General features: G+C 42.7%; 1 protein-coding gene across 4 annotated transcripts in view; it reads right to left on the bottom strand.

The window, feature by feature from the left end:
• The window catches only part of RNF175 (ring finger protein 175), a 47,649-nt gene that overhangs the window by 28,819 nt on the left and 318 nt on the right, over positions 1-18,512 (bottom strand). For 2 of the 4 annotated variants that reach the window (XM_081811727.1, XM_081811734.1), the window contains exons 2-3: positions 9,415-9,452; positions 6,518-6,659 (exon numbers count right to left, since the gene is read on the bottom strand). The exons of 1 other annotated variant lie outside the window; for it this stretch is intronic. In XM_081811727.1, coding sequence (XP_081667853.1) covers positions 6,518-6,659; positions 9,415-9,452 — 180 coding nt within the window. Of the gene's footprint in view, positions 1-6,517; positions 6,701-9,414; positions 9,453-18,512 lie in introns of those variants that run through there. One more of the 4 variants, XM_081811731.1, reaches the window with a different exon arrangement.

Here is an 18,512-nt window from a genome sequence, read left to right as displayed (position 1 = left end):
CTAGTATATGTATTTTTTAAGAGAGAGAGAGAGAAAAAAAATGCAAGTGGGGGAGAGGGGCAGAGGGAGATGGAGAGAGAGAATCTTAAGCAGACTCCATGCCACGGAGCCAGACACAGGGATCAATCTCATGACCCTGAGATCATGACCTGAGCCAAAATCAAGAGTTGGATGCTTAACTGACTGAGCTACCCAGGAGCTCCAATTACATATTTTTTAAGAAGTGTTTTAGTGGTTACCTTAGAGTTTGCAATATACATTTACAACTAACCCAAGTCCATTCTCAAATTATACTATTCTGTTTAACTGGTAGTGCAAGTACCTTATAACACAGTAATTCCAAATCCTCCCTCATCGTTCTTATAACACTGCTGTCACTCATGTCATTTATCCATATACTACAATCACCCAATACAGTAGAACATCGATTTGAACTGCATGGGTCCACTTACATGTGGATTTTTTACAGTACTGTACCATAAATGTATTTTTTCCTCTTTATGATTTTCTTAATAACGTTTTCTTTAGTTTACTTCATTGTAAGAATACAGTATATAGCATATAACATACCAAATATGTGTCAACGGACTGTTTATGTTACTGGTAAGGCTTCTGATCAACAGTAGGCTTAGTTAAGCTCTTGGGAAGTCAAAAGCTATATGCAGATTTTCAGCTATGTGGGGGGTCAGCATTCCGAACCCTTCTGGTGTTCAAGGGTCAAATGTACATTGTTACTATTACTACTTTGAACAAATAGTTATCTATTTGGTCAATTAAGAATAAATAAAGATTTTATTTTATCTTTGTTTATTCCTTTTCTGACACTCTTCATTTCTTTATGTAGACTTGAGTTCCTGACCTATATAATTTTCCTTCTTTCTGAAGAACTTCTTTTAACATTTCTTGCCATCAAGTCTACTATTAATGAATTCCCTCATTCTTTTATTTATCTAAGAGAGAAAGTATTTCACTTCCACTTTTGAAGGATAATTTCTCTGGATATAGAATTCTAGGTTGGTGGGGTTTTTCTTTCAATACTTTAAATATTTCACTCTATTCTCTTCTTGCATATGCGGTTGGTGAAGAAAAGTCTGATGCAATTCTTATCCTCATTCCTCAGTAGGTAAGCTGTTTTTTCCCTCTGGCTATTTTAAAATTTTCTCTTTGTCTTTCTGCAGAAGGAATTTGGTATGTCCAGGTATAGATTTATTAGTATTTGTTCTGCTTCTTAGGTCTATGGTTTGGTGTCTGTCATTAATTAAACAACAATTCTTGGCCATTATTACTTCACATATTTCTTCAGCTCCATTATTTCTTTCTTCTCCTTTGGTATTCCAATGTGTGTATAGTATGTTTTTTGGAACTGTTCCACAGTTCTTGAATATTCTTGTTTTTTAAAATTCTTTTCTTTCCTCTTTGCATCTCAGTTTGGGGAGTTTCTACTAATATTATCTTCAAGCTCCCTGATTCTTTCATCAACCATGTCTATTAATAAGCCCACTGAAGGCATTCTTCATTTCAGTTACAGTTTTCTTAATTTTAGCATTTATTTATTTTTTTTTAAAGAATTTTTATTCATTTATTTGACAGAGAGAGAGAGAGAGAGCACAAGCAGGTGGAGTAGCAGGGAGACGGAGAGGGAGAAGCAGGGTCCCCGCTGAGCAAGAAGCCAGATGTGGGGCTCGATCCCAGGACTCTGGGATCATGACCTGAGCTGAAGGCAGTCACTTAACCAACTGAGCCACCTGGGCACCCCAGCATTTATTTTTTCATAGAATTTCCACCTCTTTGCTTACATCACTCATCTCTTTTTGCATGTTATCTACTTTTTCCATTAGAGCTCTTAGCATATTAACCATAGTTATTTTAAATTCCTAGTGTGATGATTCCCAAATCTGCGATATCTGGGTCTGGTTCTGATGCTTGCTTTGTCTCTTCAGATTGTGTCTTATTTTCCTTTTAGCATGACTTTTATATTTTGGTTGAAAGGCAGACATAATGTGTGGAGTAATAAGAACTGACATACATCTTTTGTATTAATTTAGCTAGGAGTTGTGCTGTGATTAATGTCTGCTGTAGATATCAGAGGCTTCAATTTCCACTAGTATACTTGTGTCTCCCTCTTTGTCTTTGGGTTTCCATAAAAACTCCTTCTTGTATAGCATCTGAGTCTTGCAGCTCTTTCAGCTCTAATGCTCTGTTATACTGGACACCTGCTGATGTGGTGGTAAGGCATGGGGACAGTGCAAGTGTTCTATTATTCTGTGATTAAGTCTTGATCTTTTCATGGGCCTCTCTCTCTGCACCATGACCTTCACAAGTGCTTTAAATATTTTGTTTTCCCTTTAGGTGAGACAGGAAGGCTAGAGGGGGCTGGAGTTGGGTAATTTCTCTTCCCCCACAGTGGAGAAGGCTCTGATTTACATTGCTGTGTAGGTCTTTGTTATGGAGAACACTCTGGGTCTAGTTCAGAATAATTACTTTTCCCTCCCCCTGTCAGATGCACAAGGGTTTTTCTTGGCTTTATACCATGGGAATCTGGTGGGGTTCCTAGAGCTAAAACCTAAAACCTAAAAAAAAAAAAAAAAAAAAAATTGGGAAGCCCCTAACACTGTGGCTCCCAAGAGTTTCTCACTCATACACTATTCTAAACTCCACTTGCAGCAATTCTTCGAAGTTACCCCTAAGGGTTTCTACCATTGTGTGGCTCTTACAACTTCTGCTCCCAGTCGCCAGATCTCAGATGTGATTCCCTCCATTCTCCTGTCTTTCCAGATTTATGGTGGTGGTTTTTCCACTGACCTCAATTCTCTGATCGATCCAAGAAAACTTACTGACGTTCAGTTTGTCTAGTTTTTTCTTGTTTTAAGATGGGGATGATGATTTTCAAGCTTTTTACATGTTAGAGCTGTAACCAAAAGTCCTTCCTATTTTAAAAAATTTCATCATTTGTAAGATCAGGAACCTGAGGCTCACTGTGGTTAAATGAGTGGCTGAAGTCTTCTAATTCCTAAGCTGGTGTTCTGCCATTCACCATCCTGCCTCTGGTTGCTATTAATATATCTCACAAAATCAGCCTGGGGAACACTCTACAGGTAAAGCATATGGCAGAGCAGAGGGTGTGGCAAGGCAGGAGAGACAGGTGCACTGCTTTGAAAAAAACAATACATTGAAATCTCCTAACACCTTAATAGCTGAGTATTCACTTTAGCTTTACAAAAGAGTTCAGAAAAGGATTCTTTCATTAGTAAACTGCTTTTACAATGTATGACTAAATTTGCAAAACTGTTATATATATCAATAGCCCTTGAATGTATTCAGAGTCAACTAACGGTACTGAACACTCACTATATATCAGTCACTATGCTAGAAGTTCTCACAGGGAAATGTTTTTGAATCGCAGTAACTTTGGAAACAGGTTCCCTTCTTCAGTATTTCCATTTTGCAGATTAGGAAACCATGGCTCAGAGATATTTAAGGAGCTTATCCTTGATATGAAAAAAAAATAACTAGGGAGGTTGGATTCTAGTCTCTACTCTGCAACTAATTAGTTATATAACCTTGACCAAGTTATTTAATCTCTCTGAACTATATTTCACAAAGGGAATAAAAAATAATTATCTCCCAAGGTAACTTAATGTATAAAAAGCACACTACCACAACTATAATAGTAACAGTAATTTGTATATAAATCTTTATATATAGTAACATATATAAATATATTATAGTAATCATAATTAACATGTTATAAATATTAATATATTACTAATATACTGGTAGAGATTACAAAATTGAATAATAGAAATAAATTCTCTTATATGGCCCCTTGTAAAAAAGAGCCATGAATCTTATAAATGTGTTCAAAGCTCTCTGTAGCTCTGCGAGGTGTCACATAATCTTAGATGCCAAGAGAAACAATTTAAAAGTTAGGTTCTCCCTGGATGATAAGGCTGTTCAGGTCAGCATTTGTGGAAACATGACCATATCAAATTCCATCCCAAAGATGTTAAGTTGAATAGGATGTCAGACGCAGGTTTTTTTGATACGGTTCACGCAGAGTACAATAAGAACGCTGGAAACCAGGGCTGGAATCAGCTACTGTTGCTCTGGAAACCACTTCCAGATTCAGTGGTTGCAGCTACCACCAAGAGTTCCTGAAATGGCCGTGTTCTGATGCCTGGGTGAACCCTTAAGAAGAATTGCAAAGTATGGGGCAAATTTGAGGCAGCAGTATGAGAAATACCAGCCTCATGTGCTGGCTCTCACCTTGAGCCAAATATTATCAACAGAGACATGCAGGGGAAAGGGGCTTCTCCACACATTCCTTTGGGATAGAGATGGACTGATGGGCAAAGAAGTGGAAAATATTCTAGAGGCCAATCATGTCTATGAGCTAATCTAGGAGAATCCCAACAGGGCCACCATGACCCCAAATCTGTCCTTGACCACTGTGGGGTATCTTCACCTAGGCTCCTGGTTCTGCTAAAGTGCCAGGCAGGATCACTCTAAGGGAGGCTCCTATCACAGGCATCTGGTCACCTCCAAGGGGATCCTTAGGACCACAGAGCCCCTGTTGGTAACCATAAAATAGAGGAGCTGTGTGACAGAAGAACACAGAAACAGCAACCTTGGAGAGCAGAAGTGGGGTGACTAAGGGAGTCCAGTTATTGGTGAAGGATGGGGTGCCAGCCAAAGTAACAAGCCCAGAGAGTTATTTCAGGCAGCACAGCTTGTGACGGTGAGCAACAGGAAACAATTTGGGAAGACCACTCCAGCTAACCAACAGTTGTTAAGCTCAGGGATGTCTACCTGGTGACAGTGTAGCCTGAGTCATCAAGGGTTTGAAACTCCAAAGGCAACAAGTCCTTCAAGTGGCCTCTGACTCACGGGCAGATCTATCTGTGGCTAGGCAGAGCCAGTGTGTGAGCTCCACGTCGACTGGTGCCGTGATATACATCTTCAGGGAGTTGACAAAGGGGTAATTTCTCCAAATACAAGACAGGGACAGATTCCTAGTGGGACATAGTGTAGGTCAGTTGGCTCACGAGGCATTTACTTTCCAGGGCAGGGGGCTTTCTATGTAACATCTACACCTGTGTTGCCATGGAAACTGAGCATGTTTTAAAATATCTAATCCAGAGATCATTATCAGTTATAAAGGACTGATGGAGCAGGGCTACGAGTGGTTTCCTTAGGAATCCAGTTTTCTTCTTACTTAAGGACTCCAGAAATTCTGTATATTAGGTTATTTCCATTTTGCAGATAAGAAAACCATGGTTAAGATATATTTAAGGAGCTTTTCTTTGATATGAGTGAATAACTAATGAAGTTTTATTCTAGCCTTTTTCTTTTATAAACAGTTTGTTCAAGTACAATATAGAGGATGTTTATTTTAATTGACAAGACAATGGTGGCACGACAAAATAAATGTGTTTGCTTAAACAACAAAAAGACAAGATTTCCCTTTCTAAATAAAATTTACAAATTGTCTAAACTTAAACATTATACAGAATTCAAAAGAATTCCTTTAGATCCTGTGCTACACCGGGAATAGTTTTTATGATGGGTAAAAATAAAACACAATAAAATACTGGTCTAAGCCAGCACTTCGTATGTCACAGACAAGTCTTCTTATACAATGACCAGTCCAAGAGCCAGCACCATGTGGAGCGTTAATTGAGGACCTTCTTTCTTTGCAACATACTCTAGTCTAAATGATTGGTTCTCAAATGTGGTCTCGGACCAGGAGCATCAGCACCACCTGGGAACTTGTTAGACATGCAAATTCTTGGGCTGCTATTGAATCAGAGACTCTGGGGGTGGGACCTGGGAATCTGATTAACAATGTGATTCACGTCTCAGGTGATTCTGATGCCCCTTAAGATTTGAGAACCACGGCTGAAACATTACGATGGCAAGATCTCAGGTCCAAGATGGCCCCCGGCTATGATCCTGAGGCCCCAAGATGGCAAAGTTCCAGTGGATATGCTCAAGTGGGATTGGTCTGTGCAAATGGGATCATGCTCTGTGTTGCTGAGGTCAGTGCAACGTTTGCATTAACACATTTCCATAGCTACGCCAGCTATCGATGCCAAGAGAATTTATTGCTAATTAAACAAAGTTAGCCTCAATCTTTTGTTGCTACTATTCCTAATCCTCCTTCTCCTAGGCCATTGGCAGAAGTTGTTCATGCTAAAGGAAAACTGGTTTACTTAAACCAAGGTTTCTTCATCTTGTCACTACTGACGTTTTACCGTGAGGAGCTGTCCTGTGCATGTTTAGCGGCATCTGTGGCCTCTACCCACTAGATGCCAGAAGCAATTCCCATCCCCCTCTCCCCTCCCACTAAGGCATGACAATCAAAAATGTTTCCAGATGTTGCCAAATATCTCCTGGGGCAAGACTGCACCCAGTTGAGAACCACTGACTTAGACCAAAACATTTCCTTCAAAGCGGTAAGAAAGGAGGGATGTGGCAGGAAGAGGAGCAGGCTTCCAGAGCCCCTGGGGCAACTCACGTTGTAGGACTGGCCATGCCTCCGTTTCCACTGTACCAGCACTATCTGGGCGATGACCAGGGTGCAGAGGAAGATCAAGATCATCTCCACGTGCGTGGACTCATGGCCCCGGTGCATCTTGTACATCCTCTCCTGCTGCAAGCTGGAACCAGCAAATGAGGTCATCTGAAAAAGCCTTCAACCCTTGCACAGCACATTTAGGGGAAAAAAAAAAATGTCTGGGCTCATGGAAAGCAATTGGAGATTTCGAATGTAGGGGGTTTTAAGTTTGATTACAGTTTTCCTAAGTTTTTCTTGGTTTTTCCTTTTCTCCCAGGCTTGAGGAGGGGGCTGCAGAGAGGAGGAGCCTGAGTTCATCAGGGAAACCAATTCCTCTCAGCCCTTAGCTAGCCTGTGTGGTTTTAGCCTCAGCCTTGTCCTTTCAAGTGAAGTGATGGGGCCAAAAAAGTCACTGATGGGCTCTGGAAAGACTTGGGTGCCAGTCCCCAATCTGCCACGTCGTCGCCATACAGACTCTCGAAAGTCACTCATCCTCTCTGCACCTCGGTATCCTCCTTTGCAAACTTAAAATCATGATCCCTCTGTACTTCACAGGATTGTTCTAAAACTACAAAGCCCATGTTATTTTATTTGTTCTTAAATGAGGAATAATAATGATTATTAGGTTAAATCATATGCAATTGCTGTTTTTGAAAGTCAAAACAGTAAAATAGTGGTAATTTCAAGTAACTTTTAATATTCTGAAGTAAAAGGATATCCTGCACATGGTGTCAATGGAGAGAATATTATCCAAAGGGATCCAGAACACTCCTGAGTGAGCCGTATACATGTTTTTTTCATTATAAGGAGAAAGGAGAAGCCCACATATTATCTTAGGCCGGCACAAACATTCAGATGATGGCTGAATGTCTCAGTTTTTAGCTGGACTCTTGGGTTTGCGTAATGGTAGAGAAAACACTATAACAGTATGTAATCTGGTTTAATTTCCTATAGCCAAAGTGACTTCAAAGAAAGCCTAGAGCAGTGGTTCTTGATGTTGGCTATAAATTGGAAATCACTGGGGAGCTTTTAAAAGTCCCAGTGTCCAAGCTGTGCCCAGGTCAATTAAATGACCCTTTCTGCGTGTTACGGGCTGACCCGTACCCACCCCCATTCATATATTGAAGTCCTACCCCCCCGCCCCCTGGTTCCTCAGAAGGTGACTGTATTTGGAGATAGGAACTTTAGAGAGGTAAGTAAGGTTCAATGCCATCCCTGAATTGGGCCCCAATCCAATCTGACTGGTGTCCATCTAAGAAGAGGCTATTTGGATATAAACTCACACAGAGGGAAGACCATGTGAAGGTGCCATGAGAAGGCAGGCATCTGCAAGCCAAGAAGTGTCAGGAGAAACCAGACCTGCTGACACCTTGACCTTTGACTTCTTACCCCCAGAACCATGAGAAAGTAAATTTTTGTTGTTTAAGCCACCAGGGCTGTGGTACTTGTCATGGCAGTTCAAGTTCCACATGTGATTTTAAGGTGCAGCCAAGATTGAGAACCACAGGGTTAGAGGAAGAGAGAGCGGTCCAGGGTCAAGATTAGGGGAAATGGGAAAATTATGAATGTCGCCAATCAAATACTTTATTAATAGTGGTTAGCATTTCACCCCCAATGGGGCACCATCAGTCAAGAAATCTCTTGAAGTTTCCACTTATGACTGGTTATAGTGTGCATTTGATGTACCCATCAGAAAACACTGCAGGGTAAGGTTCTGTGCCATAAGATTGTGACCTTTTAAAGGCACTCATTGGGTATGCAGGTTGGGTTCTCCCCCTTTACCGGTAATTTCTACAGCTACACTAAAGAGTAAAGTGCCAAGTGCCTCTGAAAAGGGCACTGAGGGTGCCCCCTGCTGGAGAATGTGTAGAAATGAGCCTGCAGAGCCTAGTAAATACTGAGTTCACCTTTGAGATGGAATCTTAGAACCTTCACGCTGGCAGGTACATTAGATGTACTGAAACCCCTACATTTATCAAATGAAGAGGCTGAAGTCCATATCAGGTAAGCAACCTGAATAAAATTACATTGTTAATAGTCTCTGCGTTGGAAGCTGAGCTTAAGAGACAAGAATGATTTTCAGAAGTTTGTTAAAAATACACTCGTTCCTTTGAAGAAGTGGGAAGTGAAGAAAAATAAAAGGGTACAAGCACTTATAGTCTTTACAGCCCCAAATCCAAAATAACTATTTAATATTCTATTTAATGAATAGACTTTCAACTTAGGCCATGTAGATAGAAAAGTGAATTTATCATCGGTCTAAAATAGGGCTTGCATAGATATTAAACAAAATATGCTTTATGACATTCATCTATTTTGTGTATATATAAATATAATGAAAACATATCTCAAATGGTTAGCCTATGTGGAAGTACTTTGGAAAGTATAAAGTAGTTTGTAAATATAATAAGTATTTCCTATTTTGATTAGGAATACATTCATAATTGATTACCATAATGCAAAAAAGGAGGAACTTTTCATTTTTGTTTCATTTCTTTTGGTGCCCACAGAGCCCTAATGGCCCCCTAGTAAGTACCAGAACACAGGGGAAACAGCATATAAAGAAAACCAGATGTAACTTGTGCTTAAAATAAAAACTAACTTGACACTGCCCTATTTTGAAGGGACATACAAATCTAGCTTTGTGGGACTGCGTGAAGCACACTGTAGGAAACAGGTGAAATCCCTGTGGTTTTGGTTCATGCTATCAGTGCGCATGCATGCTGTGCTAGCCCGCCTTCTGTAGCCTGAGACATTTACAAATAAATCATAGCTTCATTTAATTTCTCAAACTGTTAAGGTGGAAATGTAATATTTAGTATAACAGCTGTAAAAAAAAAAAAAGACTCATCACTTACTTCCACTCATCATCCGCAGAAAGCTTTGTGTGAGAGATCTGAAAAAAAAAAAACAGAAAAAGCAAAAAGAGCCCTTCTCAAAATTTCTTTGTTTTTTCAGCTTGTATTTTATAGCATTACATGGGAAACCCAAACCATGAAAAATAGTGATGTTTCCTAGTACTAGAGTAACTTAGGATGAAAGCCCTAGTAGGATATTTGCTTCCGGAACTAACACACACACACACACACACAACAAGAGTATTCAGGTTAGTATTAATAAATATTTGATTCTGCTCCTAAGTCAGAGAACCAGATGAGGCGCCAGTCCCATAGTTTATTTGGCAATTCAGTGAAGACTGTAGAGAGTGGCCTCCCAGTAGGCGGTGTCACCCTGGCTTTTGGGATAGGATATGGGAATCCTAAAAAACATCTCTTGCTGGTATATTAAATGATGCTGGTGAGTAAATATCTCCAAGTTCAAGGTTTTAGAGACAGAGATGACCAGAGGCTTTACTTGTTTGGAGCATTTTTTTGTGTCCTCCTGCTAATTTAATCTACAGCCTTGCCCTTGCAGACTGAGCTGGAGAGCACAGACCCCACCCCAGGAAGTGCTTTTGGATGACCTACAGATTGTACCACGTGCTGCCTTCCCTTGAGCACAGCTAATCCACTACATTTGGTCATTTGAGACGTTTAAGGCAATCCTTGAAAAGACATAATCTTATAATTTTCATGGAGAGCACAGGGAGCTTAATCCCTCGTCCTATATGTTTAGAGCGAAAATCCCCAATGATGGCAAAGAAGGGAAGGCAAATAAAGCATTTGTTACACAAATATGATCCTAACTAGGTGTTCTTTCTGTATTCTTCAAATGGCACCAGCAAGTTTGACCGATGGGAAAAAACAGTGCCATCCATAGTTCAGTCTAGGTTTCTCTGACTCAGGATAAATAGATTCCATAATAAAACCTGTGCTTCTGCCAGAGGCTTGAGGGGTTCCCTTAGAAGAGAGGACAAGGCTTCAGATGACACTGCTAGGGAGAGGCTTAGGCAAAATTTGCACAGTACCAGGACTTGCCAGAGAATGCCAGGAAAGGGGAAGTGGGTGAAGCAGCCAGTGATGCCAGCAGCTTCTCTATGGCTCCCCTGCTTCTGGATGATTCCATCAGGTGGTCCCCGACATTCAAACAGCTGGGCTCCAGTGCTGCCTTCTAGGAGCAAAGCCTTAGGGGCCACCCTTAGGGAATAGTAGTACCGGAGTCCCCACCTGTCTGATAGGTCCCTCCCTCTCTGCAGACTGCTGCTTCGGGGTAAAAAAACATTGCATGGGTTTAGAGCCCTGAACCATGCATCAATTTAGCACCACCCGGCACTGAACATTGAGCTAACTGGTTCCTTGGGTGACCTTGGGCACAGCACTATCCTGTGATTGTCTCAGTTCCCGTATTAGAAACTGGAGATTGATAGGATAGCTGCTCGTTAACTTTGCTGGGAATACTGTGAGTATAAATAAGATGCTACATAAGAGTTTTGTTGGTGCTTAATCCAAAGGCCAATTAACTCAATTAAGAGTTATAATCTAGGGGCGCCTGGGTGGCTCAGTTGGTTAAGCGGATGCCTTCAGCTCAGGTCGTGGACCCAGGGTCCTGGGATGGAGCCCCACATGGGAGTCCCTGCTCCGTGGGGAGCCTGCTTCTCCCTCTGCCTGCCACTCCCCCTGCTTATGCTCTCTCGCTCTCTCTCTCTTCCTCTCTGACAAATAAAATCTTAAAAAAAAAAGAGTTATAACCTATAGGACTCCCTGGCTGCTTCTCTTTTTGCTATTCAGGATCATGGGGTTCACAGTGCTTCTTATTAAAGTCAACTTAAAAAAGGGAACTGAGGAGGGCGCCTGGGTGGCTCAGTCGTTAAGCGTCTGCCTTCAGCTCAGGTCATGATCCCGGAGTCCTAGGATCAAGCCCCGCATCGGGCTCCCTGCTTCTCCCTTTCCCTCTGCCTCTCTTTCCTCTGGTGCTCGCTCTCTCTCTCCTGCTCTCTCTCAAATAAATAAATAAATAAAATCTTAAAAAAAAAAAAGGGAACTGAGTTTTTAGTTAAGTTGAGAAGAAAAATTACCTTTGCCTTTTACTAGTCATATAGCCCTGGGCCTAAATGTGTAACTATCCACCAGATTCTAAGTCATTTTTAGTGAAGTATGATAAATTATTCTACTGAAGACCAGAAAAGCTTAGGGAGTGGAAATTAGAGTTGAAAAGTTTTCTGCTAAACACAAGTTAAGAACTTCGTTAGATCAAGTGTACTGAAAAATACTCTCATTTCCTAGGGAAAAAGTGAATATAATGATTATGATGATGATGATGATATTTTCACAGATATCTCTTTTCTAGTAATAGTTCCCTATAGTACAATATTTTTTTCCTAGGGTGGAGTCTACTTTTTGACAATTTTTTCTAGTATGTTATTATGCAAGCCCATTTAATATCTTATGAGGATTTATTTTGGAATTAAAATGACCCTAAAATTCATCTGGAAAAATAAGCATATAAGGATAGCCAGGAAAACTCAGAAGAGTAAATACTGGACAAGTGGCCTACCAAATGCTGAAATACACAATAAAGCCACAGAAATTAATTGAGAGTATTACTGGTCCAGGAATAGGAAGACAGATGAGTGAACAGAACACAGACAGGGTCCAGGAACAGATCCAAGTACATATGATAAATGAGTCACTTCAAGTCAGTGAGAAAAAAAAAAAAATGGATTGTTCAACAAATATTGCTGAGACAACTGGTTGGGCATTTGGAAAAAAATATAGAGCTGTATCCATACCCCATCTCAAAATAAATTCCAGATGGATCAAATATTTAAATGTAAAAAAGAAAGTCTTAAAAGCATTAGAAGACAATATGGGTAAGTGTTTTAATAATCATGTAGTGGACAAAGTATTTTTAAGTACAAGGTTGAGATCAGAAATTATTAAGTAAGTAAGGGGCGCCTGGGTGGCTCAGTTGGTTAAGCAACTGCCTTCGGCTCAGGTCATGATCCTGGAGTCCCAGGATCGAGTCCCGCATCGGGCTCCCTGCTCAGCAGGGAGTCTGCTTCTCCCTCTGACCCTCCCCCCTCTCATGCTCTCTCTATCTCATTCTCTCTCTCAAATAAATAAATAAAATCTTTAAAAAAAAAAAAAAGAAAGAAATTATTAAGTAAAAAAAAAAACAACAGACTTTTTTTTTTTTTCCTAGGCAGAATGAAAGTTGGAACTTTATTTTGAGGGTGAGGGTGGTTAGCCAGGAGGAGCTCAGAGTCCGAGGCTTGCCCAGAGGGATGGTGGAAAACTTGTGGGACTTTGGGGAATTTGGTTGGACTAGAAACCAGGTTGGGGTCACATGGAGAGCCTCATGGGGTCCATTGAGAGGGCTAGTTGAATCTTTAGACCCCAGGGTCCCCCAGCCCCACCTTCTCTTAGGGACAGTGAGGTGGCTGGCTGGGCCAGGGGCAGGCAGGCAGAGACTAGGGGAAAAGGTACAGTGGCTGTCCATTCACTCCAGCCCTGGATGAGGCACAATCACTTGATTACTGTGGGCAGAGAACCCAGGGTGCCTGTGGGTTGGGGGTGGGGAGTTGGGATACATGGGGTGGGCTGGGAAGTAGCCCCTGCACTCTCCTGCTTCTGGATAACCCCCCCCCCAACTGCAGGGCTGAAGGTGAGAAGGGACATCCGTGGGATTGGGAAGGATAAAGCTCTCTGAGCCCTGGAATCTTCTGTGCGGATGAGAACGCTGCTGCCCTGTGCGGACCCCCGCCTGCTGCCTGCCGCCTGCTGCCTGCTGGGGAGGGTCCACCACTGGTTCCTGAGAACAGCTGAAGGTTGTTGCCTCTGGAGAGTGGGAAATCAGGAATGGGAAAGGATGCAGTGGTCATGGGGTCCCATTGGTTTTTTTTAAGTCTTGTAGAACTATTTGACTCCTTAAAATGTGGACGTACATAATTTTAATAAAAATTAACATTAAAAGGAAAAAAACGTCCATAACAGTTAAGATATGATTTTCACTTAAAAGTATGACAAGGGGAAAAACGTTTAGTAGCCAGAGCTGATGAGGAAAAATGGTCTTCTCATGCCCTTCAGATGTGTTGTGTACATTAAGACAAGTTTCTCTGGACAGAAATTTGGCAAGGCATGTCAAAATTTTAAGTGTTCGTTTATCCTATGTAGAATAGTCTAGGAATATTCTCTCACAAAATGAAGAGAAAAATACACAGGGAAAGATGACACAGGTGTTTGCATAGTTTTATTTATAATATTGAGAAATTGGCAACAATCTGTGTGTCAACCCATGCGGGATCAGTTAATGAGTTATGATATATCTATAACAAAGGAAATCTGTTGGCTCTTTAAAATGATTGTGCAGATCTATATTTATTGACATAGAAGTATCTCCATGACATATTGTTAAGAGAAAAAGCATGCTTCAAAAACAGTTTTATATAATGTAAACCTATTAATATAAATATAGAGTCACATAGAATCAAGAACCATCCGGAAGAAAGATGTCCAGAATGGTCACCGAAGTGCTAACAGGAATGATCCATGAATGCTGATGTCTATTGGAATATTCACTCCTTTTTTATACCTGTCTATATTGACTAACCTGCATGAACATATGTCACTTAAATGAAGAAGTCTTTTTTTTTTTTTTTAGGAATAACATGTTTTACTTTTTATAAAATGTTTTATTAACATATAACGTATTATTTGTTTCAGAGGTACAGGTCTGTGATTCATCACACAATTCACAGCGCTCACCATAGCACATACCCTCCCCAGTGTCTATCACCCAGCCACCCCATCCCTCCTAGCCCCCTCCACTCCAACAACCCTCAGTTGAAGAAGTCATTTTGATTCTGCTTCTCCTTTTTCCTTGTCTCTGAGTCACCAAGTCCTTTTTCCCTGCAGCACATTCCTATTTATCTCTCTTCCCCTTTTAGCTCACTTTTGAGCTTCAGATTCTCCTACCCAAGGGCCTTCTACAGATCTCCACTTGGATGTCCCTCAGACACACAAACTCAACCTGCCCCAACCTGAACATATTAATTTACCCCCAACCTGCTTCCATTTCAGTTCCCCCTTCTCACTCAGCAGCTCCACATCCCATCTATCCAATCATTCAAAACAGAAATATGGGGCACCACTCTTGACCCTAGCCTTCCACCTCCAACCCAGTACTCTCCTGCTGACCTTACGAAAATACCCGTCAACCCACTTCCTTCCACCTCAACGGCCTCTATGCCAACCATTCTCTTCATTCATTGAACAAATATCTATTGAGTACCTCCTGGGCGCCAGGCCCTGGGCTAAGAGCCGGCATATGATAAAGGTAAGACACACAAGGCTCCTGTTCTCATGAATGGAGCCTTGTGTTCTAGAGAAAGTAAGGACAATAAACAAGTAAGGAAAACGATGACCTAAGGTGGTAAATTCTATGAAGAAACGAAACCGAGTGTGTGGTAAAGAAGGGCCAGCACAGGGAGGGGCAGTTACCCTTTAGACGGCTTGGCAAGGGAAGGCCTTCCTCAGCCTGAGGAGAGATCCAACCTGGCGTGTAGAGTGTTCCCTTCTTCCCGGAGGGACTCTTGCCTTCACTCCTTTTTTCCCTTCAGACAGTGAGGGTGATCCAAGTACAAGCAAACTGATCACACTGGATCCCCCGCTCGAAACCCAAGTGGCTACGCTTGTCACTAACATGGCTCCTGTGGCCTTTTTCAGCTTCATTTCTCTCTACACACCCTCTGCTCCAGCCAAGCAGAACCTTCCTTCCCTGAATGCTCTTCCTCCACCCCCAGGTACCATTTGGGGATGCCCTGGATTCCACTTCCTCCAGGAAGCCTTTGGGGTTAGGCCTCTCCAGTAGATCTGTTGTCCACTGAACACTGTTACCACACAGCATAGTCACTGGTGATTTATTACTGGTCTTACCCCACCCTGAATACCCCGTCTGGCACATCACACACTCAGTCAAGACACAGTTGACCTCTGAATGATGCAAGGACTAGGGGTGCCAGGCCCCCATACAGTCAGAAATTGGGGTATAACTTGATTCCCCAAGGCTTAACTACTAATAGCCTGCTGTGGACTAGAAGCCTTCCCAATAAGATAAACAGCTGATCAACACATCTGTGTAAGTTATATGTATTATTACTGTGTTCTTACAATAAAGTCAGCTACAGGAAAGAAAATGTTATTAAGAAAACCATAAGGCAAATGCATTTACAGTACTGCACTGTCAATAATCCATGTATACGTGGACCTGTGCGGTTCAAACCCGTGTTGTTCAAGGGTCAACTGTATCTGAAAACTGCCTCCCCACCCCCCCAGCACCTGCCCTCACCATTTCTCACCTCAGCTGCTGCCTCCAAATGGGTTTCCCCACTTTCAACTTTTTCCTCACAAAAATCCACCTGTTAGAAAAATCTTGCTATGGGGCGCCTGGGTGGCTCAGTTGGTTAAGCGACTGCCTTCGGCTCAGGTCATGATCCTGGAGTCCCTGGATCGAGTCCCGCATCGGGCTCCCTGCTCGGCGGGGAGTCTGCTTCTCTCTCTGACACTCCCCGCCTCATGCTCTCTCTATCTCATTCTCTCTCTCAATAAATAAAATCTTAAAAAAAAAAAGAAAAAGAAAAAGAAAAATCTTGCTAAAATGCCTGACAAAACCAGAACAGTCAACTCAAACTACTGGTGTCCCTGGGACGTACGTGAGGGAGGTAAGGACGTGTCAGGCTTGGAGGGCTGTGTTTAGTGATATGGAATCCATGTCACCGGGCAAGGACAAAGCTTCCATGGCTGGAGGGGGAGGGAGGGGTTATGTCAGGCCTACTCCAAGGCAGAGAACAATGTTGGGGCAGAGGTAGGTCCTCTGGGGGAAATCAGAGGTTGCAAAGCAGGCCTCAGACAAGCAGAAGAGCAAACTGCTGAATCCCCGCTATCTGCTCTCTTGCTCCCCAACTTTGAGGAGTCTCAGGAGCAGATAGGGTGTAGCTGGGTCTCAAGACCACAGGGGATATAGCTGGGGAGGCCACCAGCTATATAGGGAGATGGTGTTTGTCATAAAGAGGTAACACAGGGAGCTGGGCAGACTAGAGTCCCAGATCATGAGGTTGTATGTTTATTATTCACTCACTTATTTGTCCAATAGACATTTCCTGAGGCCCTGCCATTTGCCAGACTCTGTGCTGGGTTCTGGAAATATAGTAGCCAGCAAAGCAGATCAAGTGCTTCCTTTGCTGGAGCTTCCAAGGTGATGGAGGTTCTCAGAAAAACAAATATACAACTAGACATGCTTCAGAGGGTAATAAGGATGATGAATGAAACTAAGTAAGGTTTAGAGTCAGAGGGTACTGTAATATACAAGGTGGTCAGTAAATTCTTTTTTTTTTTTTAAAGATTTTTTTTTTTTAATTTATTTATTTGACAGAGAGATAGAGAGCACAAGTAGTCAGAGCGGCAGGCAGAGGGAAAGGGAGAAGCAGGCTCTCCGCTGAGCAGGGAGCCCGATGCGGGGCTTGATCCCAGGACCCTGGGATCATGACCTGAGCCGAAGGCAGCCGCTTAACTGACTGAGCCACCCAACTGACTGAGCCACCCAGGCGCCCCGGGTGGTCAGTAAATTCTTACGGGGTTGGGGTGGTCAGTAACCATATCTATTTTTCCTGTATTATCCTCAGCTCTTATAAAGTCTGTGTTAAACTAGCACTTCTCAAACTTTGATGTGCAGTCACCCAGGGGTTTGGTTAAAATGCAGATTTTAGGCCAGTAGGTTTGGGGTGGGGGACTGAGACTCTGCATTTCTAATTGGCTCCCAGGTGACACCTTGGCTGTTGGTCCCTGGACCACATGGCTCTGCTATGGGGGGTTGAGGGAAAAGCTGTGAGTTCCTCCTGGGGAAGAGTTAACAGGGGATCATGTCTCCTGAGGGCAGTGGGCAAGGCAGTGATGACAGCCTTAAGGGACAGCAAACGTCAGCTGCCGAAGTAACTCTGCCAGTCTTCTGCCCTTCCCAGCTTGCAGACTTCTTCATCCATAACCCACTGTGAATGATCTGATCCGGGTCTGAAACCAGCAAGTAAGTCATGGAGTTTCCTTATAGCTTCCCCATTTTAGAGAATAGATCCCCAATGCATAGTGTGTTACAAGATTTGTCATAACTCAGCTCTGCCTTCCTACAAGCCTTCATGAACCCTGGATTTCTGCCAGGATCATAGTGAATATCCACGACCACTCCCCAACAATTTTTTTCACCTCAAGTAATTTGGTATTCCTGTTTCCTCCATGGAGAATTCTCATTTCCCCTCATGGCCACGTGGAATCTCATCCATCCTCTGAGGTCCAGCTCACAATAGCCATGCCACACCCCCACCTCCAATCAGCTTTGCCCACCCTCCCTGTCAGAAGCAATTCCTTGCTCCTAGAAATCCTACAAAACTTCACTCGAACCTCTTTGGGGACAGTAATCTCTTCCCATCCTCTATGAGTTATTTTATCCTTGTTATACTTTCTTCCCAGGATGTGAACTCCCAGAGTATACCTCTAACTGCCTCTTTACCCATGAGTAGCACAGTTCCCAGTATGTGATCATGGCCTACGAATCGTCTATAAATGAAAAATATTAATGACTTGGATTTGAAATCACCAAAGGGCAATGGGGGGGAGAGTCTGGGGGAGGAAAGTGCTAGCCCAGAGGTTCTCAAAGCTTGTGCATCAGCACCTCCTGGTAACTAGTCAGACTTGCAAATAGGTAGTCAGGCACTATCCCTGATGTCAGGAATTAGAAACCCTGGCTGGGGGCAGAGCCCAACTGTCTATCTGCTTTTTAACTAGCCTTCCGTGATTGTGATGCACGCTGCAGTTTGAGAACCGTAAAGTCAAGCGTGAGGTACACCAAGCACCCTTCAGCTGTCCTCTTCTAATGCCCACAGCCTTCACCTGGGCCCTGGGGCTTCTGCCAGGGAGCGAGGAGGAGAGAGGGGCAGCCAGTACGGAGGACAGGGAATAGATAGGGATGAGTCGGATAAGGGTCCTTCAGGAGGAGACGGGGGGGGGGGGGGGGGGGGGGGGGGGGGGGG

Source organism: Leptonychotes weddellii, chromosome 2, assembly GCF_054177405.1.
Source record: "Leptonychotes weddellii isolate Sample4059 chromosome 2, ASM5417740v2, whole genome shotgun sequence".
NCBI classification, from domain to species: domain Eukaryota; kingdom Metazoa; phylum Chordata; class Mammalia; order Carnivora; family Phocidae; genus Leptonychotes; species Leptonychotes weddellii.
The sequence above is the reverse complement of the archived record's forward strand: the minus strand, read 5'-3'. Positions and strand labels throughout refer to the sequence as shown.